The sequence below is a fragment of the Fulmarus glacialis genome, unplaced genomic scaffold (assembly GCF_000690835.1).
Source record: "Fulmarus glacialis isolate BGI_N327 unplaced genomic scaffold, ASM69083v1 scaffold26817, whole genome shotgun sequence".
Lineage (NCBI taxonomy): Eukaryota > Metazoa > Chordata > Aves > Procellariiformes > Procellariidae > Fulmarus > Fulmarus glacialis.
In genome coordinates, this window is record NW_009225515.1 from 1 (window position 1) to 27,560 (window position 27,560).

At 39.6% G+C, this 27,560-nt stretch overlaps 1 protein-coding gene across 1 annotated transcript in view; it reads left to right on the plus strand.

The window, feature by feature from the left end:
• The first annotated feature begins 441 nt into the window (after positions 1–441).
• Positions 442–27,560, plus strand: part of TNRC6C (trinucleotide repeat containing 6C) — a 45,829-nt gene continuing 18,710 nt past the window's right edge. Inside the window, exons 1-9 of the mRNA XM_009582516.1 lie at positions 442–466; positions 6,118–8,709; positions 11,439–11,444; positions 16,443–16,652; positions 17,846–18,012; positions 19,231–19,311; positions 19,950–20,007; positions 20,205–20,350; positions 26,980–27,129. Coding sequence (XP_009580811.1) covers positions 442–466; positions 6,118–8,709; positions 11,439–11,444; positions 16,443–16,652; positions 17,846–18,012; positions 19,231–19,311; positions 19,950–20,007; positions 20,205–20,350; positions 26,980–27,129 — 3,435 coding nt within the window. The remainder of the gene's footprint in view (positions 467–6,117; positions 8,710–11,438; positions 11,445–16,442; positions 16,653–17,845; positions 18,013–19,230; positions 19,312–19,949; positions 20,008–20,204; positions 20,351–26,979; positions 27,130–27,560) is intronic.

Genomic DNA, 27,560 nt, shown 5'->3' on the forward strand with positions numbered 1-27,560 from the left:
CCTGCGTCTTGTCTTGGCTGACTTTCAAAAGCGGGAGAAAAGCAGCTAGGTGCTAATTGTAGCTGGGTCCTGAAGTGAAAATGTTTTGTGACAGTTGAAAGAATTTAAAGAGGAAGGAAGATCGGTTTAGTGTCAGCTGCAATTAGATAATCAAAGCTTAAAAATCCTACTCTGTTGATACCTTCACCTAGAGCTAAGGAGCGGAGCGAGGGGAAGGGGGAGGAGGGCTGTGCGTGGAAAGGGCATTTCCATAGCCAGTGCAGCCGAGGCCCGACCGAGCTTGCAGGTTGTCTGGGCGCACGCTTGCACAGAGAGATTTTCTTGGCAGCTCTACAGGATGAGGCTCACACTGTACACAGCCGACATATTGAAGCCGAGAGCCCTGGAGAACGTAGATGCAGGAGTAGAAACAGCTCTGCACACAATGTAGCGTCTCCTAGGATGGTTGGGCGGCTCCTTTCTTCAGGTATTTTATTACCCATCAGCCCTTTTTAGAGCCAAAAAAAAAAGAAAGTAACCCTAACCCTGAGAAAATAGCATCTGCTTCTGTTAAATCAATTTATTACATAACATTTCAGAGAGAGAGCAGCAGCACAGCGTCCTAAGCTTTTGGCTGCATTTCAGGTTTGATAAAATGGCGTCTTCGCAGTGAGCTGCTTGCTAAAGATATGTTGCACTGAGCAGAAAAATGCAATTATTTGGTGTTTTCTACTGCTGCTTTTGTTTTGGAGAGGTAGCATTTAGTGGAATCTCTACTAATGAAAAATGTTGTTTATATTTGCTTGTTTTCTTAATGCATTTAAGAGCTTTCAGCATCAGAGGAAAGGAACTACTTTGTAATGTCGTAGTGCAGAAAATTAAAACGGGATAACAGGCTTTCCCACTTGTGTACTTAATATGGTTTAGTTTTAAAATAAATAAAGCTGCTTTATTCAATGCTTCCATCTCTTTTCTGTCTTTCCACATTATGTACTCTGTTCAAGATTTCAGCTTCCTACCATCTAGGAGACTTCTTGTAAGTTAGCTTCGTAAGTGGCTTCAAATAGATGACAGTTTTCAAATTTGTCCTCAGCCTCAGACAGCGAATGCATAGAGCTGGACGTAGCAGGTAACCTGAAATATTAGCACTACAATTCCCAGATTTTCTACTTCATTATATTTTATTCTTCAGAATAGATGCTTGTGTCACCTTTTCTTTTGATTTTATAAAAATTAGCCTGCGCTTGATCTCGCACTTAAAATGTTTCTGGCAATTCCTATTTAATTCAGATTTAGAACAATTTATGTGTTGTCTTTTAAAGATCTGCTCATGTTGAATTGAAAACTGTTTCTTTGGGGGGAGAAAGTAATTTTCCCTTTTTTCTTGACTTCCTACTCAGAATCACTAACCTTTGTGTGACAAGTAAAATCCCCGGTAGGACTGTCACTGGCCTTTGGGATTTTTCTCTCTTCTGCATGTCAAAGCAAAGAACAGCGTCATCTGTAATCTGTCTTTTGGGCAGGATGGGACGAGCCAATGAATCCGGTTGTTGTTGTGCTGACTAACATGAACTGAAAAATAAAACTCCCGATAAGAGAGGGAGTCACTATTAGATCTGATTTAAAATTGGATGAGCAAAACTTATTAATAATGTGGTTCTCATTAAAAGTTTATCCCAGGCTTTGCCATTTCGCACCTTCTCCATGCTGTGGTTCCTAAATCAACTGAATGTTATATTATAGTTCAGGATGCATAATTTTACTGCGCAGCATTCGAACTAATTACTGCAATGGAAGTTATGAAGAAACAGTTACTTTTAACTTGGCTGACTAAAAATGAAAAGAAATACTATTGTAAATGACATTTTCAGAGCAGGATTGAAGTTTTGGGTAAACTGCTTGTGCAGGCAAAGTATTTTGCTTTTCTAAGAAATGCATGCAACAGCTTCTTCCATTTCACTCTATTCGTACTTTACATTTGTAATCTATGTAAACATTAAACTGATTTTGCAACTAATTATTCATATTCAGTATCAAACACAGCCAAAAATGTTTTCTATTTTTAATAAATACTAAATTGAAGTTGGTAAAGTATGTCGGGTACAGTATGTAATAACACCAGCAATCTCCTCTCATCCCATTGAGGATATTACTCAAAAACAAAGCAAAACCCTCATGCTTATTGGTAACACTGATCAAAACTGTGCATTTTTCAGGTAGCATGTACGATTGCAATTTGACAAAAGTTATGTTTATTTAAAACAAATTTGAGCTGTTATTCTTGGTATTAGATGAATTTTTCCTTTCTGATTGCTGAAGATTCCCGTGTTAATCAAGGGAATCGTATTTTGTAAAAGATGCATAATTAAGATTTTCAAACACAAAGTATTAATGTCGAAATAAATTTCACTTTGCAGTGTACCGGCACTAGGATTCGCTAACACAAAATACCTGTGGTTCCTGTTCCTGATGCTTTGTTTAAAATCTTTGCTCAGTTCACAGAGGAAGGATAGAAATGCTTCTGGTGGACTGCAGAGCTTTTATTTGTGATCTTTGCATAAAGTGGAGCTGATTCTTAAGAATTTTTTAAATGGGCTTCCCATTTAAGTCTTAACAGCTTTGAAAATAAAAGAAAACATTCGCAATTTCTATGAAAGTTGGTTTCCTAGAAAGTTGGAGGAAATCTATGTGTTCAAAAAAATCTCAAACAAACAAAAAATTCTCTAGATTTAATCATATGAAATATTTTGCTTTCATTATTTTCCCCAAATGCTTAAAGTCCTTGTGGATTAAGTAGGACTGTGTTACTATTTATTTAATTTATAGGAATGAACTCCTTTTAGTCTAGAGAAAATGGCAAAATGTCTTTTGGTTTTTTGCTTCTAGAGACAAGAATATAAAAAGTCCTCTCTTCAGGATCAGTTCTGTACTCAAACTCTGTTATGTTTGTCCAGCAGCAAAGTCACAGTTTTTGCAGCTTTCTGTTTATATTGTGAATTTTTTTTTCATTCTCTTTGTTTTATCTGTCTTGTTTCTTACAAGTTTTATAGCAGCAGTCTTTGGTGTTAGAACTAATAGTTCCAGTAAGTATTTGGACACTATGAAGTTATTGCAGGTCTTTGTGTTTGCTCTTTTTTTTTGAATCTATGACTTGTGAAAGGTACCAGCGTGGTCCCGCTGACTGCAGAGCAGGGAAGGCGCAGCACAGGTGCACTGCTGCTCAAGAGAGGGCTTGCTTACTTTATGTCACCTAAAAAAATTATTGTAATCCCTATCAAAGTAACTACTTTCTGATTAGTCAGTGGTTATTGTTGAGGTTGTAAATCTGAATCTCAGCAAAAGAAACTATGCTGATGGTACACGAAAGGGAGTAATTACGGAGTTGCAAACCCTTTAAAAGCAAAGGGGTTTGAGCTGCATGTGTGCCACTTCCAAGCCAAACATACTTGGTCTGTAGTAGATGTGCTTATCCAAGCTGAGGCACTTGGCCGTTTTCAACTTTTTTAACATGGTCATCTCTTGGTCTTTATAGTTCTTCCCCCTCATAATTTTTTTTTTCTTCTTGTTTCTCTGACTGCTCTTCAAAATCCTGGTATCTTATTTAATGAACCATGTTGCTCCCTACTCTTGGGAATCTTTCTAATCTGTTTTGTCATCTTCTTCCTTTCCCACGCCTTCCCTTCACTTTCTGTCTCCTAAATGTTCTCAAACTTGAGCATTGCTTTAACCACCATCTTTGGGGGAAAGGAGAAAGAAAAAGAAATTATTAAACAAGCAGCTCCCTTTCATCTCATCTTGTTGGTCTTTGTGCCATTTTTGTGAGTATTGAGACGTCTTGCACTGTGCTCTTAATCCTTCTTCACAAACCTGCCCTGCACAGACACTCTTGCTTGCCTTGGGCAGCACCATCGTTCTCCCAGGCACTTGCACATGTAGCTTAGGTTTTGGCTTTGACAAGACCTTTTTATTGGAACAATTACTTCAAGCTACTTTAAAATCTTTCTGTCATGTCTGAAATGTAGTGCCGAATCTCACCACCCACAGTGTTGGAAAAAAATCTCGCATACCTCCTCTTATCTGATTCCTTGGTTGCCTCAACTTCTTATCTTCTCACCTGGACTGCTGCTGCTTTTTTCCTATATTCATTCCTACTCTGCTAAGAATGCTGCTCAGCTCATTTTTCTGACCCTGTTGACCCTTTTTAAGTCATTTCAGAGGCTTCCTTTCCCTTCCATGCCTTATCTGGGATTCTGGTCTCTATTTAACACCTGTGTAGCAAACCTAGATTATCAGGTAAATTTTCAACCTCCTTCTCTAGCTCTGTAGTGTAACCAGTTGGCTTTACCCAGGAATAACATGATGCTTTCTTCCTTTCTAGCCATTGCATGTAGGGGAGACAGTCCAGGTAAATCCAAGTGGCTCTTTTCATATTCTCTTTTGGATTTGTAATACACGTCAGTTATTTCGCTCTTTCTGTGAAACGCTAGGCTTTTCCTAGCATCATGAGAAGACAGGTGATGAGCTAAGACTGTTTTCTCTTCCTTTCTCTAACATTCGTACTGTTGCTTCAATTGATTTAAATTTAAAAAAACGGGGGGGGGGAAGCAAGACGCAATCTGTCCTGGCTTATTGTGTTCTTTCTTCATCTTGATAAATCTTCATGAGGCAACCAAGCAATCACCCCCCTTTCTTCAAAAGCTATAGGTGAAATGTGTGAATAAGAAGACTTTGTCAAAGAGAGAGAGCTTTTTTTATTCTTGGAACAATTTTTTTGCAGTATTAGAACACCTCTAATTGGAGGCAGTTAGAGGAGCTAATCACACCAAAATATTTGTGATTTAAATTAATGCATATTAGGCATCCACTGTTAACAGCTTATTTGGGAGATTTGTTGCATTCATCTTCCCCACAAAATACTCTTCTTATTCAAATCATAAAAAATAAAAGTCATGTTTACAGCAAGTAAAAATAATTGACTTCCAAAATTTTTAACTTACATATATGCAGTTGTCTCCCTTATCTAGACAACCGGTTAAGAGGAGCTGTTCTGCAGATCGTGATCGTTTCTAGTACATATGCCTTGGATCAGACTGAATTACTTGCTATAAAATTCCCATCAAAAGAAACTAAAAGGAATAATCTGTACTAAAAATCTTGTAGAGAGCAATTGAGATGGAAAGTAAATGCAAAAACTTGAACTAAGCTTGAGTTCTTAGCGTAAGAAGTGTTGTGTCTTCCAGTTTAACGTTGTACCCTAGCAAGCAATTAGATGCTCAAGAGCTTTTGTTTAATTTTTTGGATTAGCATCTATGTTTGAGGATGTGGGAGGTGCTCTGAAAAGACTGTCTTCGAGTATCTGTACAACATAGCACCGATTTTCATTGGTTTGGGGGAGAAATTGGACTGTATGTGCAAGTGCAAAAGAACGTTTAAACCACATGTAAATCCTTTAAGAGCTAAGCTTCTTGAGAAAACTGCCTGTTATCTAGAAATACCTGAGTTCTCTGCTAAAATGTAAGTTACAGTAGTGGTGTTTATATGTGTAATTGACACTGAATAGTAAAGGTGGCTGTCTGTATTTGTTCCTTTATTTACAGGAAGGGTTGAAAACCTAAATGCAGTATGAATTTAGTGTGTTGAGTGTGATGTGGGTGTGTATGTAATATCTAATGGCAGGCAGACATTTTACATTTTTTATTGGATGCTCTTTCTTTGTGTTTCTCTGAAGAATGAGAATTGAGTCAAAATAGATGTTAAGAGTCTGATAGATATTCTTTGGCGTTTTTTCCAAATTTGCTTTTTAGATTTTTCACATAAATCAGTGTATTTGGTATCCTTATTTATTGCCTGCTTATTATTTTTACTACTATACTAAGGGATACAAAACACACTTGTTGCTCTGTTCTAAAACTGAACTGTTCCATTATTTTAATTGAGAGTTTTGCCAGATTAAAAAAAAACTAAATATGAGCATCGTGCTTTATTGTGGTGAGGAAGATTACTGTATTATGTTAGAGAATGTACTCTAAATTTTAGCAGAACACAGTGTTGTAAGTAGCAATGTAAAATAGTACTTAATGGAGGGCTTTTGCAGTGCTTGAACAGTGGACTCATTTTCAACCTTATTGGATCTTTCAGATCTCAGCCACAGTGGATTGGGAGACCATTATGAGAATTCCCACTGGGGACAGCAGCCCACTTTCAGGAGTGAAGGCAACTGCAGCTGGGATAAAGTGATAATAGACAGGACTGACAAGGAAGCGTGGCCTTCCATTACCGGAGCTGAGACTGAGTCTGCCTCAGAATGTACTACAGACACTGACTCTGCCTCCAACTGTGGCTCAGAGAACAGTAGCATGGCTACAGGGAGTGCCCAAGGCAACTTCACTGGACATACAAAGAAAACTAACGGCAATAATGGCGCCAACGGAGCACTCGTCCAAAGCACTTCTAACCAGAGTGCCCTTGGAGCTGGTGGAGCAAACGGTAACGGCAACTCGGCCAGGGTGTGGGGTGTGGCTGCGGGCTCCAGCTCTGGCCTAGCCCACTGCTCTGCCAGCGGTGGGGATGGAAAGATGGACAACATGATGGGAGACGGTAGAAGTCAGAACTGCTGGGGTGCTTCCAACTCGAATGCTGGCATTAATCTTAACCTTAACCCTAATGCCAATCCAGCTGCCTGGCCTGTACTTGGACATGAAGGAACTGTGGGAGCAGGCAACCCTTCCAGTATTTGCAGTCCAGTCAGTGCCATAGGTCAGAACATGGGCAACCAGAATGGGAACCCGACAGGCACCTTAGGTGCTTGGGGAAACTTGCTGCCTCAAGAGAGCACAGAACCACAAACGTCCACTTCTCAGAATGTGTCTTTCAGCGTACAACCTCAGAACCTTAACACTGATGGACCAAATAACACTAACCCCATGAACTCTTCACCAAACCCTATCAATGCAATGCAGACAAATGGACTGCCGAACTGGGGAATGGCTGTTGGTATGGGGGCCATCATCCCGCCCCACCTGCAAGGCCTTCCTGGTGCTAACGGAACATCAGTTTCTCAAGTCAGCGGGGGCAGTGGTGAAGGAATGGGCAGTTCAGTGTGGGGGATGTCCCCAGGTAATCCTGCCACAGGAAACAGCAATTCTGGGTTCAGTCAGGGGAATGGAGACACTGTGAACTCAGCATTAAGTGCTAAACAAAATGGATCCAGCAGTGCTGTGCAAAAGGAAGGAAATGGAGCAAGCGCGTGGGATTCGGGGCCTCCTTCTGGTCCTGGGGTACTAGCGTGGGGCAGGGGCGGTGGCAACAGTGGTGTTGGTAGTATGCATTCTGGAGCTTGGGGCCACCCCAACCGTAACACCAGTAACGGTGTGAACGGTGAATGGGGCAAGCCCCCAAACCAGCATTCCAATAGCGACATCAATGGGAAAGGATCAACAGGGTGGGATAGCTCTAGTGTTACCAGTCCAAATCCTGCCATGCAGCAGGGCAATGAACAAATAAACTCTTGGGCCAAAGCTGCAGCATCTGGCACCACAGCTAGCGAAGGAAGCAACGACAGCGGTGGCAGTCAAAACGAAGGCAGTACTGGGAGGGAGGGGGCTGGCGAGGGCAGAAGGAGAGACAAAGGGATGATAGACCAAGGGCAAGTTCAGTTGCCAAGAAATGACCTTGACCCCAGGGTCCTGTCCAATACGGGGTGGGGACAGACCCCTGTAAAGCAAAACACTGCCTGGGAATTTGAAGAGTCCCCAAGGTCTGAACGAAAGAATGACAATGGAACAGAGGCCTGGGGTTGTGCAGCTACTCAATCTTCAAACTCAGGGGGGAAGAACGATGGGTCCATCACGAACAGTACAAATACCTCTTCAGTATCTGGGTGGGTCAACTCTCCACCGGCAGCTGTTCCAGCAAATACAGGTTGGGGAGACAATAACAACAAAGCACCAAATGGCCCAGGGGGATGGGGAGAGTCAGCAAGCTCTACTACTGTTAATAATGCTGCTGCTGCCAAAAGCGGCCACACTTGGAGTGGGACCGCAAATCAGGAGGACAAATCACCTACCTGGGGTGAGCCTCAGAAACCCAAATCTCAAAACTGGGGAGATGGACAGAAATCAAATCCAAGCTGGACTTCAGGAGGTGGAGATTGGACAGATTCATCATCTGTTCCTGGACACTTGGGTGATGGGAAGAAGAATGGATCTGGATGGGATTCTGACAATAGATCAGGGTCTGGCTGGAATGATTCCACAAGGTCTGGGACCAGTGGTTGGGGAAATGGCACAAACAGCAAGGCTAATACAGGTACAAGTTGGGGGGAATCTTTAAAGCCAGGCCCCCAACAAAATTGGGCTAATAAATCCCAGGACAACAATGTGGGTAATTGGGGAGGAGCTGCTTCTGTAAAACAGACGGGGTCAGGGTGGGTTGGTGGGCCAGTGCCAGCCAAACAAAAAGAGAACTGTGAGGCAACTGGCTGGGAAGAGCCTTCTCCACCGTCCATTCGCCGCAAGATGGAAATCGATGATGGTACCTCAGCTTGGGGCGACCCAAATTACAACAACAACAAGACTGTAAACATGTGGGATAGAAATAATCCTATAATTCAGAGCAGTACCACAACTAATACCACCACCACTAGCACCATTATCAACACAAATATGGTTGAACCTCAGCCATCGCACCAGTCAAGTGCCCAGCCGAACCGGTCCCCGCTGCTTGGTCCAGGTATGAAAATAGTTTTATGAGATACTTTATACCAGTACTGATTACTGACTGCTGTCTGGCCTGATCAGTGTGTAGTTACACATTAAAGATAGAAGTCCTCTATTTATGTCATAGAATAAGTTTATTCATTTATTCTGAAGCAGTGTTAACTTCTTGTCTTGAGGACAGAACCCACAGAACCTGACACACAAGCATCCATAGTCAAGTGAATGGAAGAAAGGCTTGAAACAGTATCTGGTCAATAACACGCTAGGTCCTTAGATGGTTGATCCGTATTTATTTTGTCAGCTCTTCCGCAGTTGCGTAACACCTTTTCTTAATTCAACCATTTGAGAGTCCATTTGAGAGTTTTGGGTCCTTTTACTAACCTTTTTTCTCTTACTTGTCTTCCATTACCATTCCTCAGTCTTTGTTCTTATTTAGACAGTATGCATCTGCTTCTTTTCTGCAAAGCCTATCTCTTGGCAACAGATGTTTTTTAACGGTTGCATGAATCCAGGCTGTTGCTGTTTCACTGTCTTCTGTTTGTTGTCTTTTATGAAGAAATGGTTCTCTTCCATACTTTAGGTCTCAAGCACGGGTAGTATCCTGGACTTTTATGTGATTCTCGTAAAGCTGGATTGGTTAAAGATGTTAATATTCAGGGTGGCTGGGAAAAGGTATTTTAACGTCAGCTGTGTTCCAAAGACAAGTTTTTAGGCATCTAGGATTTTTTCTAATCAAAGACAAGGTACTGTTGTAGACAAGCAGCAAGGAATAAAAATGGGGAAGAAATGAGAAAAATGCTTAAGGGGGGAGGTATTTAAATAAAAGTTACTAGCAGCTCTGCTCTATATCCTGACCACAGACTTCTCAAAATAAATCTAATCTTGCAATACTCTTCGAAATTCTTCATCTGATTTTTGTCTCCAAGTTTTTGTTTCGTCTTGGTCATGGCTAAATATTGACTTTTTAACCATGTTTTTCTCCAAGTGGGATTTGTTCTCCTTCTCTTATTGTCATCATTTTTCTCTTTGATGTTTTGAAATAATTCAAACTTACTGTAATGTCTGTGTAAAAATAGTCTCACGTTCCCTACTCTGGTCAAATATTTTAACAGTTGAGAGTGTCTAATTTAATAAAATAACATGCTCCAGAAGGGGAAATCTTTAAATAGGTTTGTACTTGGTCAGTCCAACATACATGATCTATAATTCATTTACCTTAAACTTACTTCATCCATATTTAAAACTTTGCCCATGAAACTGATAATTCAAATTTCTGAATTGTAGTGGAGATGTCATGAAAGTGGGTTTTTGGTTGGTTTTGGGGTAGGGTTTTGGGTGGGGTGGTTTTTTTTCGTTAAGCTGATTTTTTTGATGATTACATTGGTGCTTGTAAAACTGTTCATATACAGCAACGTATTGTTAACGCTATTCAAATAATCTAACACCTTACAGAGGAAGACTTACTGTTCTGAGTCCTTCAGATTTTGAAAATGGAATTTAAAGACTGGTGTTAATCTACAGTGATTCCTCTGGAGAATAGGTGGTAGCAAAGGAAGGGTTTCTTAATATCTTTATGCAGTCGGAGAACTGCTTATTAATTTGTAACCATCCACTCAAGCTACCACATGACTAGGTTAAAATGACAGTATTGTGCATTTTGCGAAAATGTTCATTAGAAAGATTCTAAGATACTAAAGCAAAAACAACTCTCAGAATATACTTAAGACAGCATGCAAGAAAGAGGATAAACTGCATAGTAGTGAAGACAATTTAAAATACAGTTCTGATATTAAAATTTACATCAAGTTATTGAGGGCATAAGTTAGGCCTTCTGTTGTGTATTTTTGCTTACGTACGCTTACAGTTGTGTACATAGGTACAGATATAAAGGCCATACATGGAAATATTTGGAAGGATTATTGTCTAATCTGCAAATGGAAGCTAGGAGCAGTCCCCTGTGCCTTTATGTGTTATGCCCATCTTTTCTTTTGACTGTGCCTGAGAGGGGCTAGTCTTGTGCTTATCTTGCACAGAGAGAGCAAAAAATGTAATTTAAAGTGACCCTATTCAAAGGTATTCTCCCCATTCAAAGTGCGGGAGACTTATTTTTAACATTGCATATAGCAGGTAGCAGCTGTAGAGCAATATCCTGTTGGTCTTTGTGGAAATTTACACAGACTTAAAACATCTACAAATCATGTCCCATCTGGGACAGCTGAAAAATGAGAAGCAAGTGATGAGCAGCTTTCCTACGACACAGACATGGGCCTGCAGTTTGTTGTCCTGCTGCTTAACTTTATTTTTTCCTACTCCAATTCCCTGTCCCGTTGGCTATGCATTTCCAACCTCTACAGTAAGGGAGACAAGAATCCTGTAGCCAGGAGACTTTGGTAGTCCACAACCAAATTTCGTCCAACAACAGTTCTTTTCCATGTTCAACATTTCCATGCAAAGCATGGTTGTGTTATTAAAGGCTATGCCATAGAGCACAGGTTAAGTGCTCATCTAAAATCTTACAACACTTGAACTAAGTAGTTATCATTGGCATTTTGTCTTCCGTATGGGTCATGACATGCTTTGCCAATCATTTTTATGATTCCCTGTTATTCAGGGAATATAATGAATAAGGAATCATGGATTCTGTTCCTGTATAGGTAGGGAAGTGTGGCGTAGCTGTAAGATGGCACAGTTATGCATCCTGAAAGCAAAGAATTGGATTTTAATTTTGCTTTACAGCACTAGTTAGCTGTTCGCAAAGGAGTAGCAGTCCCTTTTGGGCTTTAAGTTTATACTATATTAATTTAGAAATGGAAGCCAAGTTACAGTCTTGTTATTCAAGTTGTCACCCATCCCCAGAAGTTCTCAAAATTCTTTGAATACAGAACTTAAAAGCTATTGATGGGAAGCAGATGTTGGTACACACTTCACGAAAATGCATAATGTTCCAAGGAGTTTGTTTTTCTATTGAAGAAAAAAAAAAGGGATGAGGGATAGATAATGTGATGAACATAGTCCTTTCTGGTTATAGGAGCTTGCTTCCAAACCACTGGGGAGTTACTTAGAAAGACAAGCGGAAAGCTAGTGGTTTTGATTGAGATTCAATTTTTATCTAAGTTATTTGTGCATAATTCTTACTAGCACTTTTAACTCTTGCAACTTTGATACAAGGGGAATAAGAAGTGAGAAAAGGTTTTGCAAACAGGGATGATTAAAAGAGAGATTTTTGGATCCCAAACGGCACGAGATCCTTGCTCCAAATGCTGAGGAGGGCTTGATGCTTTCCTGTTCCCATTAGGTAGGTAGAGCCTGGCGGGGTTCCAACCGCCCGTCCTCCAGCTGAGAAGAGAAACAATGAAAGATAATGTAGGCTTCCCTAGGGAGATTTTAAGTCGAAAATTAAGGTCTTTGAGGAGAGCAAGGAGCTTAAGTTTTACAAAACTGAACCAGTTCTAAATTCTGAAAGCTCTGAACATCTTTCTGTTCCTTTTATAGTCCTGTGCCATTGTCTCAGTGGCAACTTACGTGTCACTCGTAGCGTGTAATTTAGGTGAAACAGAACACAAGTGATGCGTTTTCCTTACTTTGAACTTTCATCAGAATGGATTTGAAACCAGATCAACTTTGAGCTCCTTTAGGATGCTCATGTGAAAACCTAGAATCCTGTTGTGGGTACTCAGCCCTGTAACAGGCAAGTTCTGGGGGACAGCCAGGTGATACTGAGAAATGGGCCCTCTGTTTTCACACAAGGTTGATCTCATTGCTGAAAGCCAAATAAGAGCTTCCCTAATGCTGAGCAATGTAAGAAGTCATGCTCCACTGCGTGAACAGGAATACCTTTCAGAAAATGAAGACTTGAAAGGTTAAGGGTTACAGGTGACTCTTAAATATATATATATGTGCTCCCTTTTACACACACACACACCCTATAGCTTATTTCTTTTCTATTATTAGCAGACTAGCTGGTGACTATTTAGTAAACAATTTCTTTTCTACCTAATTTCTTCCTTTTTCATCTACAGAAGGTTCTAATATTTTGGTTTGCCTGTATTGTAGTCATAAGCTCTGGTATTTATCATGGACCAAACAACTTCAAGGAAAACAGTTTCTGCCATCCAAATGGCTATAGGGTTATTTTGAGGGAAAACAACTGCATCCTGCCACAGCTCAGTTAACATTTCACTTTCCCTTGAGGATTTCCTGTTGGCTGTGGCCCAATGTTAATTATGTTTTTATTTCTATAAAACAAAGGTCTGCCAATGTGTCCATGTTTATTACTCACTGTGATCTTTTTGTTTCTTGCAATTCTAACAGTGCTTAAAAACTTCAGTATTAAAACCTCACTTTCTTGCCAAAGAACCCTTTAATGGAGCTCATTCTGTTGCAAAACAACATTCATGCAGATCTGGGTGTTTTTTAAAGCGTGGAGCTTTTTCTTAGGAAAGCCTAAATGCATATTATTTTCACAAAGAAAATAGTTTTCTCTGAGCAGAATTTTTGAAAACGTTAGGCAGGTTCAGATTTTGAGACCACTGTGAAAGTGTTTTCCTTCCAAACAGCTGTGTAAAGGAACTTAAAAGTAGCTTCTTGCGTTCGTTCAACCCACTGTAACACCGTTTGTGAGCTGCCTTTATTGCAAGGTACATGATAGTACTGGAAAGTATCACGCTGCCAGAGGCAAGCTGTTGGGACTATGAACTCTTTGAACTAATATTCCACCTGTGTCTGTTTCAAACATGAAGCATACTGGGTTATTTTAAAAATTGAGGAAAAACCTTGTTTAAAAAAGAGTTTGGAGAACAGAAAGTAAATTTCTTCCTTCACGTGTAGAATTTTGCATCATTCATTCAAAAAATGTAACTTTATTCATCTTTTCAAGTTTCTCAAATAGAGTCATATGGAGTCATAAAAAGGTAGCACAGAGATAGTAATGTTAAGACAGCAGGTAATTAACACAGAGGGGAAAACAGGTTCATAATTGAGCAGTACTCTGGAATTTACATACAGGTTAATTTTTGCAGTCCACAAGTTATTTTTCCAGCAGCCCTCAGGTTTTATTTGCTAATTTCCTGCACTTAATTTTATCTGTTAAGATAGTTTTGAAAACTTCTGATTGATGCATTTTGTTTGCTTTTGTGTACTTGCAAGTATTCTCTTTTAGTAAAGGCTGGCTCCCTCATTATTTGTAATCCCGTATTATTTACTGCTCAGCGCATTTAAAGCACTTAAAATAACTTGGACATTACACATCTGTGGTCTTTTACCAATGTTGTTGAATTTATGGTGAAGAGCAACAGAACGACCAGTTCTTTTGAATTTTTATTCTACAACCTAGCCCACTTTGCCTTTTCAATATATGAATTGTGGTTTAATGTTGATTTTGTAAATTGAATTAGTTTCCATTAGTTCCATGAACTCAGGGAAGTATTAGTATTCTGCACTCTATCTGTTTGTATTTGTATTCCAGTTGGTGCTCTAGAGATGTTTTGTTTTCTGTTTCATTTGCCTGCAGTTAATCTTTTTCAGATGCCAGTATGATTAAATACATGCAGTTGTTTGACAAGGTTGCTTCCTGAGTAGCGAGGCAGAAATTCAAATAAAGCGTTTCTTAAATAAAGTTGGCTTAAAGATACAAGCAGAAAGCTTGAATAAGTATTTTAGGTGCAACACCAAGGAAGTTGTCGTGTTAAGTAGAGGTTCATTTCTATACATAGATGTGTGTGTCTGCGAGTTTGTCTTCTGTACACACTTTAAGATAACTAGAAATTTAAGATATGTTGATAGAGCTTAGAACAACGTATTTTTGTTTCAAATGGAAATCAATTTAATGAAATGGAAATTTCAGGTTGTTTCAGGCGTATGAATCTTGCTAGTAGCGAAGGAGCTTTGTTAAGCTACGTGTCCTGAACGTGTAGGCCTAGTTTGGATATGTTTTATGTCATACACACTTTTATCAGTATCTGAGAGAACTCCAGTTGCTTTAAGAAATAGAGCCTAAAATAAATATGTAATACAGTTACACTGGAGTGGTGGACAGATACGAGCCCATCTATTTGAAAGGGATTTTTTTCACTGCTAGCCAGTGTTTGAGTTACTATTGGTGGTGTATGTTTCTAGTAACAGAAATTCTGTTGAAATCCCGAAGTTCTGCAAACACATCTAGCAAGAAGTCTGCTAGACCTGTTGCTCAGTGTAACGCTATTGCCTAGTTAGTTTAATGTATCTCAAGGTACTCTTAAATGAAGGTCTTTTGTGGCGACTTCCTTGCTATTTTCTACCTACTCTAGGTGTCAGTTTGTGCAGAAAATGTTATGTTCCTGCTCTTTGAAGAGTATACTTTCCAGAGTATTTTTACAGATAGCACTGGGGAGCAAAAAAGGAATAGTGCTGCAGCAAAGTAGGCATCTAGTCATTAAATTATGAAAATCTGTTAAAAACAGTAATGATACACTTTTTTGGGTAGTAGCAAAACCAAGTTTCTTTCTTACCAGATCTGTTTCCATGTTGTGAGCTGCTAGAAGTTACAGATTTGGCAGGGCAATAGTTGATCAGAATAAAATACCATACTTAATAATATTAATCTCTTTTTGAATTAGCAGCCTAATTAACAGTTTTAAGCACACTGAATTCTGCAATATTTTCTGAGATCTTGGTTGTCATGTAATGTAATGCTTTTTGTGATAATTGTAGAAAAACAGGTTAATATCAGGTATATGTAAAAACTCTGTTTTCTTGCCTGTTACGTGTCTGGGTCTTTCGTATACTTTTAAAAAGTACCTTGAACTTCATCTATGATCCAAGTGTGTCTCTTCAGAAAAAAAACTTTTTTGAAGAGGTGGTGGTCATTTAAACTGAATCAGCGCTTTTGCTGTGTTGGTCAGCATTGCTCTTTAGGACTTAGAAGCTGTATGGCTGTTCCTAGCGCATTTGACTTCAGTGCTAAAATCGGTGTCATATGGATTTAAGCGCATTACATTCAAGCCAAGCCAGACTAAGACAGTTTCTTTATAGTAGCTTACGTTTTTCAATGAGTTGAAATAATACTCTGTAGGAAAGCAGTGACTTCTACCTGCCATTCCTCATGTTTTGACTATAGATTCTAATTGCAGTCTTGTCTAGTTCTCTTCAAAAAATGTATTTATTATAACGTAGAGAGTCGGTGATGAAGGGGTGCGTAGGGAACACAGTCAACGGTGAGCTATAATAAAAGCTTTAAGGAATGCATACAACATATATAATCTACGTTGAAAGTGGTAACAAACAAATATCATCTTACTTGTAGGGCATGAGAGAAGAGGTTTGATAATTTGTAAGTAGTTAAAAGGAATTAAAATAGCTTAAAATCTTTCAGTGAAACAAGGCCCAGCTCCAGTTTGGGTCCTGGTCTCCTGAATGCTCGCGCTGCTGCGTGTGCTCCCCCAGCCCTGTTCGGTCTGCTCTGAGAAGTCACATTGGAAGCAGCTGCTCCCTTGGGGCCAGGTCTGGTGCTTACGTGGCAGCCTGACTGCTCCTGGCTAGGTTGAAAAATACTCTTTCTGTCTTGACAACTTGGCATTAGTATTCAATTAAGAAAAAGAGTTTTGAAACCAAATCAAAGTGGTTTTTTTATATACTTAGAGTCACTGTGTCTACTTACTGGTTCATGCATGCTGTTTCCAGACAAAGACTTTAATACAATGTCCATCTTTGAAATTATTGACAAAAGAAACCTTTCCTCTCATCACTGTTCTCTCCTTCCCCTTGCTTCAGCAGGCTGGGGAGAAATGCCTACTGTCCACACAAAGACCGAAGCTTCTTGGGGAGAGCCGTCATCCCCTTCTGCTGCAGTTGATAATGGCACTTCAGCGTGGGGGAAACCCCCCAGCAGTGGTACAGGGTGGGGAGATAATCCTGCCGAGTCGGCAGGGACATATGGAAGAACAAATGCTCCAGCTGCTGCCCCAGCACTGTGCAAACCAGGTACGTGCCTGGATGTCACTGTCGTAAGAGATTGGGGGGAAAAGGCAAAGTGTGTCTGCTTCTGCCAGTGATTTTAAACAGCACTTCTGGTTTTCTGTGCATCTAAATCTTAATTTTATTCTTAAAACTCCATTAGCTGCCTCAAAATGTTGATATTCTAGATACAAAGTTCATACAGTGCATCAATTCAGTAAATTTAAAGGTATTCCTTAGAGTATTTTTGTGTACTTCGACAGCAGTATAGTATAAATTGTAGAGATGCAGGAAACTATAAAACTGCAGAAGAATGTGAAATAGTACTTATTCCTCGCTGCCTAAAAGAAACCTGTATTGAGATGAGAAGCAACTGAGCACACAAGATAGGGTTGATTTTGGTAGGAAAAGAAACACTTGAGAATGACTAGTCATAACTTCTCTATTCTGTGAAGCTGAGGGAATGGATATCCTCTTCAGCTATTAAAACTGTTCACAGGTTCAGGGACATCCTGAACTATTTACTGCTTCACGATTCCTAACTGATGTTATTTGATAAAAATCTTCCATCTCTAAATGCCCTGATGGCTACAGTGCTTGTTTTAGACTTCTGTTTTGGCTGTGGTAGTCTTTAAGCTTCACTCCTGCAAAAGACTATACTGAGAGATAGATACAAGGCACAGAAAACCTAAACAGAGGAGTGAGAGATCTTAAAATGACTAATCTCAGCTTTAAACAGAGTAAACAGGATAAAATGGAACAAGGTGACACAACCTCATCACTTAATGTAAAGCATTCCCTGCAGTTCCCATTCTTCTCAGATGGGAATGAATTTCTGACCATTACTGACCTCGAAATTTGGTTTTGTTCATCGGAAGAATGTGGCAGCTAAAATGGTGAGATTCATTGAAAGCAAAATAGCACTTAAGTGTGTGGTCATACTTTTGGTTCCTTGTTCCTAGGAGACTGGAACGACCATGACCGCAGGTCTTGTCCAGGAAAAAGCAAGACGTGCTGTTGCTGGACTTCTTCTTCTATAAAGTATTTAGAGAACTTTCTTTTTTGCTAGCTTCAGAGAAGGAGTCCTTATCATTTAATGCCAATTAAGCTACTTGATGAACCTCTCTATCTCTTGCAAATACTCAAATGTTAGCATACTGGGTATGGCATAAAAGGAAATTGAATCTGTTTTTTCTTCTCCCTCTTTCCTTTCCCTCCAGCTTCAAAATCTATGCAAGAAGGCTGGGGCAGTGGTGGGGATGAAGTGAATCTCAGTACTAGTCAGTGGGAAGATGAAGAAGGAGATATGTGGAATAATACTGCTTCACAAGAGAGCAGCTCCTCCTGTAATTCCTGGGGGAACGCCCCGAAGAAAGGACTTCAAAAGGTAAGAAAAAAATAAAGATACTCTCTAGAAAAGAGTGGAATTAGTATAACATTTCTAGAATAAGTTGTCACAAATTTTCTGTTGCATTATACTTGAACTCTTAAATTAGACCTCTGACACCTGAACACAAACACAGCTTGCCACTACAGTGGTTCAAGTACAGCCTACCTGCTTACAGGGGAAAGTGGGAGATCTTTGACTTTAAGCATGTCAGGTGCTTCAGGAGGTTTTGTTGTTGTTGCTTTTGTTTTCTCTGAGTTTTATAAGCTTCCATGTATTCTGAAGAAAATATAATGTATTAACAGAAACAGAAAAAGTGTTAAGGGGGCTTTTGTACACTTTCGTCATGGTAGAAAAGCAAACAGTAGTTTGTGGTGAAGTGGTCAGCAAAAATATCTATTTCCTATTTGTGAGGAACAAATAGATGATTTTAAGGTCTGTACTGGTATGAGAACAAAGCAAATTTGTATTAATGCCACACTCAATCAAGAACATAGACAATTACGTTAGGAAGTTTTCCATTGCACAGTCTTTATTTCAGGACAAGGCCAGGCTGTAACTTAAAGGAATTGGGAATGCATTTAGCCAGTTTGTTTGTTATTCCATTAGCCAACAGTTAGGCCAGTGATTTGATCAAGTATGGTTGTTTCTTGTACTGTCCGCAGCCCAAAACAAATCCACGCTTGTCCCTTGGTACTTTCTGGAGAACTGAAAGGAAGAGACTTCTTAAGGATTTTGTGATAGAAAAGCTGCACAGAGATCTTTTAAAGGTGTTTATCTAGACGCTCTTGTTTGTTTTTAAGAAAATACACTGAGTAACGTTCTTAACTTCAAGGTTGCAAACTCGGTTTTGGGAATGTTTTTTAGGAAGTGTTGTATTATTTCAGAATCTTTGATTTCATTATGTTTTTCTGCCAAGGATTAAAATGAAATACTTAAATTCAAAGGTGGCTTTAATTCAGTGGTCGGCAAATCAAATACTAAATAGTACACTGAACACCTATTCAGCTGAGATAAAATTTGTACACTTTGTGGGGGAAGAGAATCGTAGTTACGTTGTTCGGAGGGTTCTTCAATACTTTCTAAATTAATGTACTAATATATCTTTCAGTAGCATGTATTATTAATAAGAAAAACTTACCATGTATTTTATGTACATCTCACTAGTATGAATATGGGAACCAGACCATTAATGGAATCTCCCATTTATTTACTAAGGGCATGAAGACATCTAGCAAGCAAGATGAGGCCTGGATCATGAACCGTCTGATAAAACAGCTCACAGACATGGGCTTCCCTGTGAGTAGTGTTCATAGCTAGCACACCTGCAGCTTAGCTTTTGTAGGTTGTAGTTCTGACTTTCCATGTTTTAGACTGTAGCTACAAAAAGATCTTCAGTCTCTGCTTCAGGCCGGAAAGTAGTTCTGTTACCTGCATTTAGACATTTACTCTAATGTCAGAAATCTACTGTAAGCTAGTAGAGTGCCCTCTGAGATTACTTGATGATATACTTTGTGTGATGACATACATAGATCTTTTGAAGTTCTGAGTTTTATAACAATAGGTGTTACTTTGAACTTCAGTAATAATTTCATTCCTGTTCCCCTTTTCTTGTTAAACAGGTGAAATTAGAGTATAGCTGGGTTTTTTAGAGAAAAGCATATCATAGTGATATTTAAGTTGTCCATAGAAAACAGGAAGAAATTTAAATAGAACAATTTGATTTGGCCTTGTTGAACTGGTACTTACTTGACAAACTGAAACTAACTGAATTGTTGTGAGAATCGGTAAAAGCAGGAAAAAATGTGCACAGACATTATTTGTGCTGCTGAGTAAATGTGAAATCCAGTACTTGAGACGTATCTGTTTTCTCAGTTTGCTTTGAAATCATATAAGCATGATTACTTTTCTCTTAACATAATCCGTATTTTTAACAGAGAGAGCCAGCGGAAGAGGCCTTGAAGAGCAACAATATGAATCTCGATCAGGCCATGAGTAAGTATCTGCGTAACTAATTTTTTTTTCTTTAAAGCAACACAGGAACCATTCATGATTCTGAGAGTTTGATCTATTTGATAATATTTATTTTCTTGCCTTTGCCTTTGTAAGCAAGACCTACTTCTCTGAACTACTGTTGGCAAATTCACTGTCTTTGCGTCACCTTTTTCAATACATTTCCCCTTTCTGTGAAGGTGCTCTGCTGGAAAAGAAGGTGGAAATGGACAAGCGTGGAATGGGAGTGACCGACTATAATGGAATGGTCACCAAATCCCTTGGCTGCCGCCCACCACCAATCTCCAAAGAGTCTTCCATGGACCGCCCCACCTTCCTTGACAAGGTAAGTTCAGAAATATGAATGTGATTTACAAGTCAAAACTGTACACAGTATAGAAATATTGATGATTTCTACTGTCTGTTTAGAAAGCTGTAGAGAGAAATGTGATAGATTATTACATATTGCTTTATTCTTTTTCTTCTCTTTTTTTAATCTTGTGGGGAACTTAGTCCTTGTGGAAAGGACCAATGATTTGATTCCCACATAGAAATAAACAATGGTCATCCCCAGTGTTACACTTGAAATGAAAACCTACTAAGGAATCAGTAATGCCAGTGGAACTAGAAACGGGAAAAGCAAACGGAGCGCAGAAAGCCCTTCACTCTGTAAGAGTCCAGAGAATCAGTGACCCTTGCCCAAAGTAACGATCAGGCAGGACCAAGGCCAAAATCTTCAAGAATTAGGCTCCTAATTCCTGTTTTAGTTTTGAGCTCCTTACAGATTTCAGGACTCAGAAGTTCAGTACTTAAATAGGAATGAGGAGCTGAGGTATTTTTGTTAAGTAATAAATACCTTCTCCGATGAGCTTCCTTTTCTGTGATCACGTATGACAAATTTTCCAGCACCATTTAATGACTGAGGATGAGGCTCCAGAAGTTCTTGGTGTCCCAGATTCCAAGTGCCTAAAGAAAAGGATGTAGGGAGAAGTGCAGCCAGATCTTCAGCAGTAAATGAGATTTACAACCTGACACAAAGTCCTACAGAGAGACCCACCAAATCACCTCAGAATCTCCCTGAAAATTATTAGTAAGGAAAGAACAGTCTTTGGTGCCATTCTTTGTTTCACAGGTTATTTCAAATGTTCATATGGATGGGAGGTGGTGGTTTCTGAATGCAGAAATCAATAGTTTTCACAAACTGTGCTGAAAGCAATTCATTTTACGTAAGCTGTTTACAGGATGTGAGACAGTAATGATATCTAATCTTGCTAACACAGACACTATTAAAAACTTTACTGACCCTGAATAACGATTATCTTTCCAGTCCTTCACCCTGTTGTTTTCTTATAGTCTTAACTATAGCATTATCCTTAAAGTTAGGGTTTGTGTTGTGACAGGTTCCCAGGTGTTGCGCTAAGAACATTAGCGTGGCGCTATGCTAGGACATCTGATAAATATTGACCTTTAAATAACAACTAGTATTATTTCTGCTGTCATCACAGTCTAAACAGTTTGCTGAGTTTTAGTGCTGGTATGATGCAAACTGTAAACAACTTAATTTGATTAAACACAAATGCATCTTACATATTTATGGGTTATTTGTATTAACAAGGAAAAATCAGCATCTATATAAAATTTGCTTTAGAGGGTCCTTACATACCGAAAGTTTTTGTGATAGTTCAAATGCTGCCACGGTGCTGCGTAATCTAGTGTCATGGCAGTTTCCTCCGAGGATTATATATTGGAAAACTGCTTTTCTGCTTTTGGGGGAATAATAACATTTGTTCTTTCTGGGCTCCCTACTTGCATCGGAATGATGTGGTGTCCATTATGTTGTTGTTCCCTAAACCAGACTAAACTGATTGTGTATTTCTTACAACGTAAGGCTCAGTCTGGCGCTTCTTCCTTCTTTTTCTCTTCCTGCCATGTAAAGTTCATTCTTAGCTATGGCAAATCTATTTGTTTATGGCAAACTTTAATGAATATGCTAATTGAAAGATCTCTCTCCTGATGAAGGTCACAAAATCAATGCATGCATGCCAGTTAACCTTTTCTTTTCTAGGATAACAGTATCTTGAGCAGTAAAATTATTGCCAGAGAGGTGCATTATGTGCAGCATAATGCATAATTATGGAAACATATGTTAAACACAGCTCTTGAGAGGGGAGTACTAAAATCGTTAATATTCATACAGCAAGTAAAATCTGTCAGTCTAGGCATAATCTGCCACAGTGACTTTACAATAACAAAGGAAATAATCCCAAACTATATTTGTTAGCTATCAGAGTGTTGGGCAACTTGCTAAGTGAATTAAACAAATACAGTTTCTACTCTAAGAATAGATACCTTTTTCCAAATAAATTCTTTCCAGATTTACAGCTCATGCTACTGGAGCAACTCCTCTTCTCCAAAACCTTTTTGCCCTTTGAGGTACTATTTCAGAGGGTGAGCGTGGAGCTTCCTACTCAGGTTGTCCTTGGTCAGTGAACAAGCTCTCTGCACAGCTGCACAAAGCTCTCCAGCCAATGTTCCTTATTTTATTTACTGTCTTACCAAGTCATTATCCTTTTGCTTGACTTTGCTGAGTCTTCAATAAGTTATGCAAGGTTCCTCTTCATGAAATTGTAAATTGGGTTAGTGTGCTCATTGCTACCACTCTTTCTCAGCTGATTCTCTGAGCCTCTCCACTCACCTGAGTTGAGTCTGCATGATTTTTTTCATGTATTTTCTCTGACAGGTAAAGTCAGCACTTAACTTACTTTTTTTAACCTTAGGCATTTGAGGAGAGAGAATATCCAGCCCTGATATTTGCTTCTGGACCCGTTGAACTCCCTGTTCTCTCTGGATTAGTAATGGGCTGTGCAACTAAACATCACCTTTGAATGTTTGCTTTCACTTGTTCCTCAACGCTTGCTGCAGATACTCTTTATTCTGTGTCACACTGAGTCAATCTTTGGCACTCAGTGCTTTGTTAGTTGTATTATTTTTCAGGATGTTATCTTGCCCTGTAGCACCATAAAAGGAGAAGGGAGAAAATCCAATGGCTTCGAGGAAATAAAGATCCAGCCTAGCAATACTCTGATACGTGATCTCAACCACATTATCTTATACTTGGTGGCGAGCATGCCGTACTTAGGCATCAGGTTTGCTTGAAGATGTTACCTGATGTCTTCTGGAGCCATCAAATTTGTAAGAAAAGCATGTAAGATTTTCCTGGAAGCATCCTAAAAAATATCGGAAATAAACCCAGAGTGCTTCAAAGGATCTTTTCTTAAAGTGTAGGGATTTGGCTTGGGTACCACTCCTGAGTACTGGGACTCAAGTTTGGTGTGTCTTCTCACTGCACCTATTGAGTGTTCTTCTAAGCTCAGAAGAAGAACGTGGTGGTTTGCTGATCTGTGCTGACCACCCCGCAATTGAAAATCTTGAACCGTACAGAGACGTCACTTAATTTTTTAGCACAATCAGATGAAAGTGTTGAACTCTGGACCATTGTATTAGCTGCATGTGATGAAAAGCCAGGTCAGCTCTCTGAAGAGAAGTAAAATCAGCCTGCTTTGGCATTAGCTCAATCTTGCCTTTTGCGATGCTTCTATTAGTTCCATGGCAGACTCGTTTTCCCTCCTGCTCTCCTCTATTTTTGGGGTTTTTTATGCTTTCTCCCGTACTGCCAGCAGAGAGTCCTGTCTTCTTTTGCCCCGATGCTGTTTCCAAACTTCCTCCCAAATTCTTGAGCATGTAGGAAACTGTGAAATTCTTGCCTTACAAATTAAGTCTCCTTTTCACTGCTGTCTTATTCGTTGATCAGTTCTTTTTCTCTACTATTGAGAAATCCAGGTCTACAAGTCTTGATGCAATCACGTTCTTCCAAAAATATTCTGACTAGACTTTTTTCTTGTTTCTAATTCTAACATAGTGTTTGTTGGGGTTTTTTTCAACCTTTTCAATCCTTCACATTCTGATCCCCGTTGTCCCTGGTGAGTGTGATTGCGTTTTGTCTTTGGGATAATGAATGGGATATTTTACCATTATGCAGAAATACTTGTGTACGCCTTGCAATTAGATGATGATCACTGGAATTTTAAGGTTGACTTTTAAATTATTCTTCTTTCCTCCATCTCTGCTTCCTATGATCCAGTGATTGTTTCTCTTTGAACTTCCAAATTTTGAAACCTCTTTCATATTCCCATGTTTTCCAAATTAAAAATACCAATGATGAGTATTTCTTTGAGTATTGCATTTCCTGCAAGTTTCTTTTGCCTCTACCTAACTCCTGTTAGATTTGAAGAGAACTTGTTTTGAGGTGAGATTTTATTACTTTAGCTTCCTCTTTTGGAAAAGGTTTTTTTCTGTTTTAAGAAGTTACTGATCTGTATTTTCTACTAACTACTTCTGTAACTGACTTTGTATGAAGACCTCTGGCAAATTCATCAGTCTCACATCTGTCAGTTGGGACATTTTGATTCATGAAGTGGCAGTTGTTGGCGAGTGACTGCCAAAGTGTCCAGGAACCCTCTGCTAAATTGTCCATATCTCAGAGGGCCAAAAAATCTTTGAGTAATGCCGCTTGCATTCTGTCATATTTGGTACATGAGACTATTGTGAGAGACTTTCCGAAGTTCTAAAAGTAATGTATTGTTGAGCATCAGTGTGGTAGTTTGTGTTGGGTAACTGTAGAAGGAAATACTGCTACCGGTAGGATTTTACAGTTGTGTGGAGTCCCTTCAAAAAAGTTAAATGCAGTGCTGGATTGAGCATGATTTTGACAATTCAGGTGTAGGGGAGTTTTTTAATTGATTAGTCTGAGGGAGAAAGGTAACATAAACTTGTAAGAAAATCACTGAAGAGGAAAGGTTAGGTAGAAAAGATTATTCTTCAGGAAACAATTGTTACATAAAGAGTCTGAAAACTAATGGGTCACAAACTGTTGTCAGCAGTAAAGGTATCACCTAGTCTAGGTTGAGAATGACTGAGGAGTGCTTTATGTTGACCGACCAAAATACTTTATGTGAAATGAATTGATTTCAGCTCCACTTATAGAGCACAGATTTATGTGGCACAGTTGGCACCTTACGATAAGTTCAAATTAAAAAAAACAGAACAAAGTGAATGTGAACAATGTGTTATAAGCTTGCTACAAAGGACATTTGCCAGGTTCAGCCAAGGAACACACTTGTGAAGGTGGCTTTGCAGCAAGAGTCTGCCTGTTCTGGAAATTAGATGCCTGAGTCTCCAGTGTGGCTTGTCCTCCACCGTCCCTGGCAATGCTCATTTCCAAAATGAGAAAAAATAACGTCAATGAGACAAGACTTGAATAAATTTTGGAGACAGGGAGGGATTGCATTGGTTTTTCATGGTCAATAGGTCTGTTCACATAGGAAACAATGGCATCTGAAGGAGAGAGCACGCACGAAGCTTGAAATTATTTTCACTTTAAAGGGGGAATGGTAGAATTGTAAACATATGTCTGTGATCTAAGGAGAAATCCTTGAACCTGTTACTGTCATGCAAGCTGCAGTTGTTTGTGGAGTGTGACTGATGTCCAGTAGAATGTAAAGTATCTTGAGCTGAAAGGCCTTGGGGATATCATTAGAAAATGTCAGTGTCCCCCTCAGGATAGTCAGATAGCGTGTCAAGTGTCACTTTGCCTGATAGTAAAGAAACTTTTTCTTTGCATCAAAGCAGAGCTGTTGAAAATGCATTTTTCAGGATTAACTTAGAACATAAAATTTACCGAGTGTGCTTGCTGCATTAGGTCATTTGTTTGGGTATCTGGTTAGCGTACTGGGCTGCTTTTTTAACAAAGGAGGTTTATCAGTATCTCACAATCTTCTGGGGCATTGAATTTATTGGTTGAAATAACCTAGCTCCTCACCATTTAAAAGCCTTTCTTTGCAATGAATGTATTGCCTGAAAAACACAAGTCCAGCACATTGCAAATTAAAGATTTTTCACTCTGCCTGTTTTTGGAGCTCTACTTTGTACACAGTGTTATTTGATCGTGCTTGCCGCAGGCTTCCCAGACATCAAAGCACAGTTTGAGATAGAACTCGGTACCCCACTGTAATACTAGCTACATATCTACCTGTTTCATTGGGGATTATATGATTTATTTCATTTTCTGACTTGCTGTTTGCCCCCCATGGAGGCCGCCTTCTGTGCATCGTATCCATGTTCCACCATGGTTCCTTACAGCCCGCTTATCAGAGGGGCTCCTTATGTCTTGCTAAAATCTGCCTCCTCCTGGGGGACGTTCAGGCAGTGTCTTAATCACTTTCCTAGGAAGGCTACACAGACAACATTATCATTATTGGTTTTAAGTATTTTTGTGTTCATTGGGTGTGTTAAGAGTGTAATGTTTCACAGTGGATAATAATAACTCAGTGCTATGTGAATATTAAAAGAGGCTCATGTGTCTCAGTTAGGAAAGGGGATTAATGCAAAAACGCTTTTTTAAGAGCAGAGCTATGATGTGGGACCAAATACAGACTGGTGATCTGGCGTTTCCCAAGTTCTGGGTTAGCTAAAGCGGTGTGTCGTATGTCTGTGCTCCTCTGCTGAGAGTTTACCAAACAAACAAAAGACTTCCCTGAAATGTGTGTGGGTCTCTTCCCTTTCCACCGTTCAATCTGGTGGAGAAGAGAGGAGAAAATCTAAGGGGGCAGGAGAGTTGGCCACATGATAGCTCTGCGATCGGTTGCTAGAATCCCTCCTTTCCTTCTGGAGAGGTGGGTGAGGGTGACTGTGCGTTTGTGGATTAAGTGCAACAAAGTAAAGAAAAACAGTACCTTAATCCTATTTCTCTCTTTCTTCTCCCTTCACTCCATACTTTTCATTCCCTGTTATTCATACCTTTTTTTTTAAAAAATATTTTTATTCATCCATGCCCTTTTATATTTCCATGGGACACTGTTTTGTGTGCTGTCTGCTCCTGGGCACCGCACACAGCTCACCCTTTCTTTCTCCAATCAGGATGGCGGCCTAGTGGAAGAGCCCACTACTTCACCATTTTTGCCTTCACCAAGCCTGAAGCTCCCCCTTTCAAACAGTGCACTCCCTAATCAGACCCTGGGCGGGATTGCCTCAGGGCTGGGCATGCAAAACTTGAATTCTTCTAGACAGGTAAGGCTGTTGGGGAGATCCAAACTGAACTTCAGCTCTCTTGGACTCGCTGCTAGTGCCCGTCACTTCCCCGGGGGAAATGGCGCTTTAAACTGAAAGTGCGCGCAACGTCGTTGTTCACGTGAAATACCAGTGGAGAAACTACCTGCTGTGTAAACGTTTCACGTTATAGGACATAAAACAACTGCTTAGTTGTAATTAGCCTACTAATTACACGCATCCATTGAGAAGAGACTGTAGTATTACGGATTTATACCACTGAACCCTGGTATAGCTCTACCTTGATTGATGTGAGGTTTCTTTTTTTTGAGGCGTTGCTAATTGTCACAGACTCTAAGGCAGAGACATTGCTCTAATTCGTCTTTCCAGGCTGGCATAATTATTCAGTGATGAGATGGATGAGAAGTGATGCGGGTTTTTTTATTCCTGCT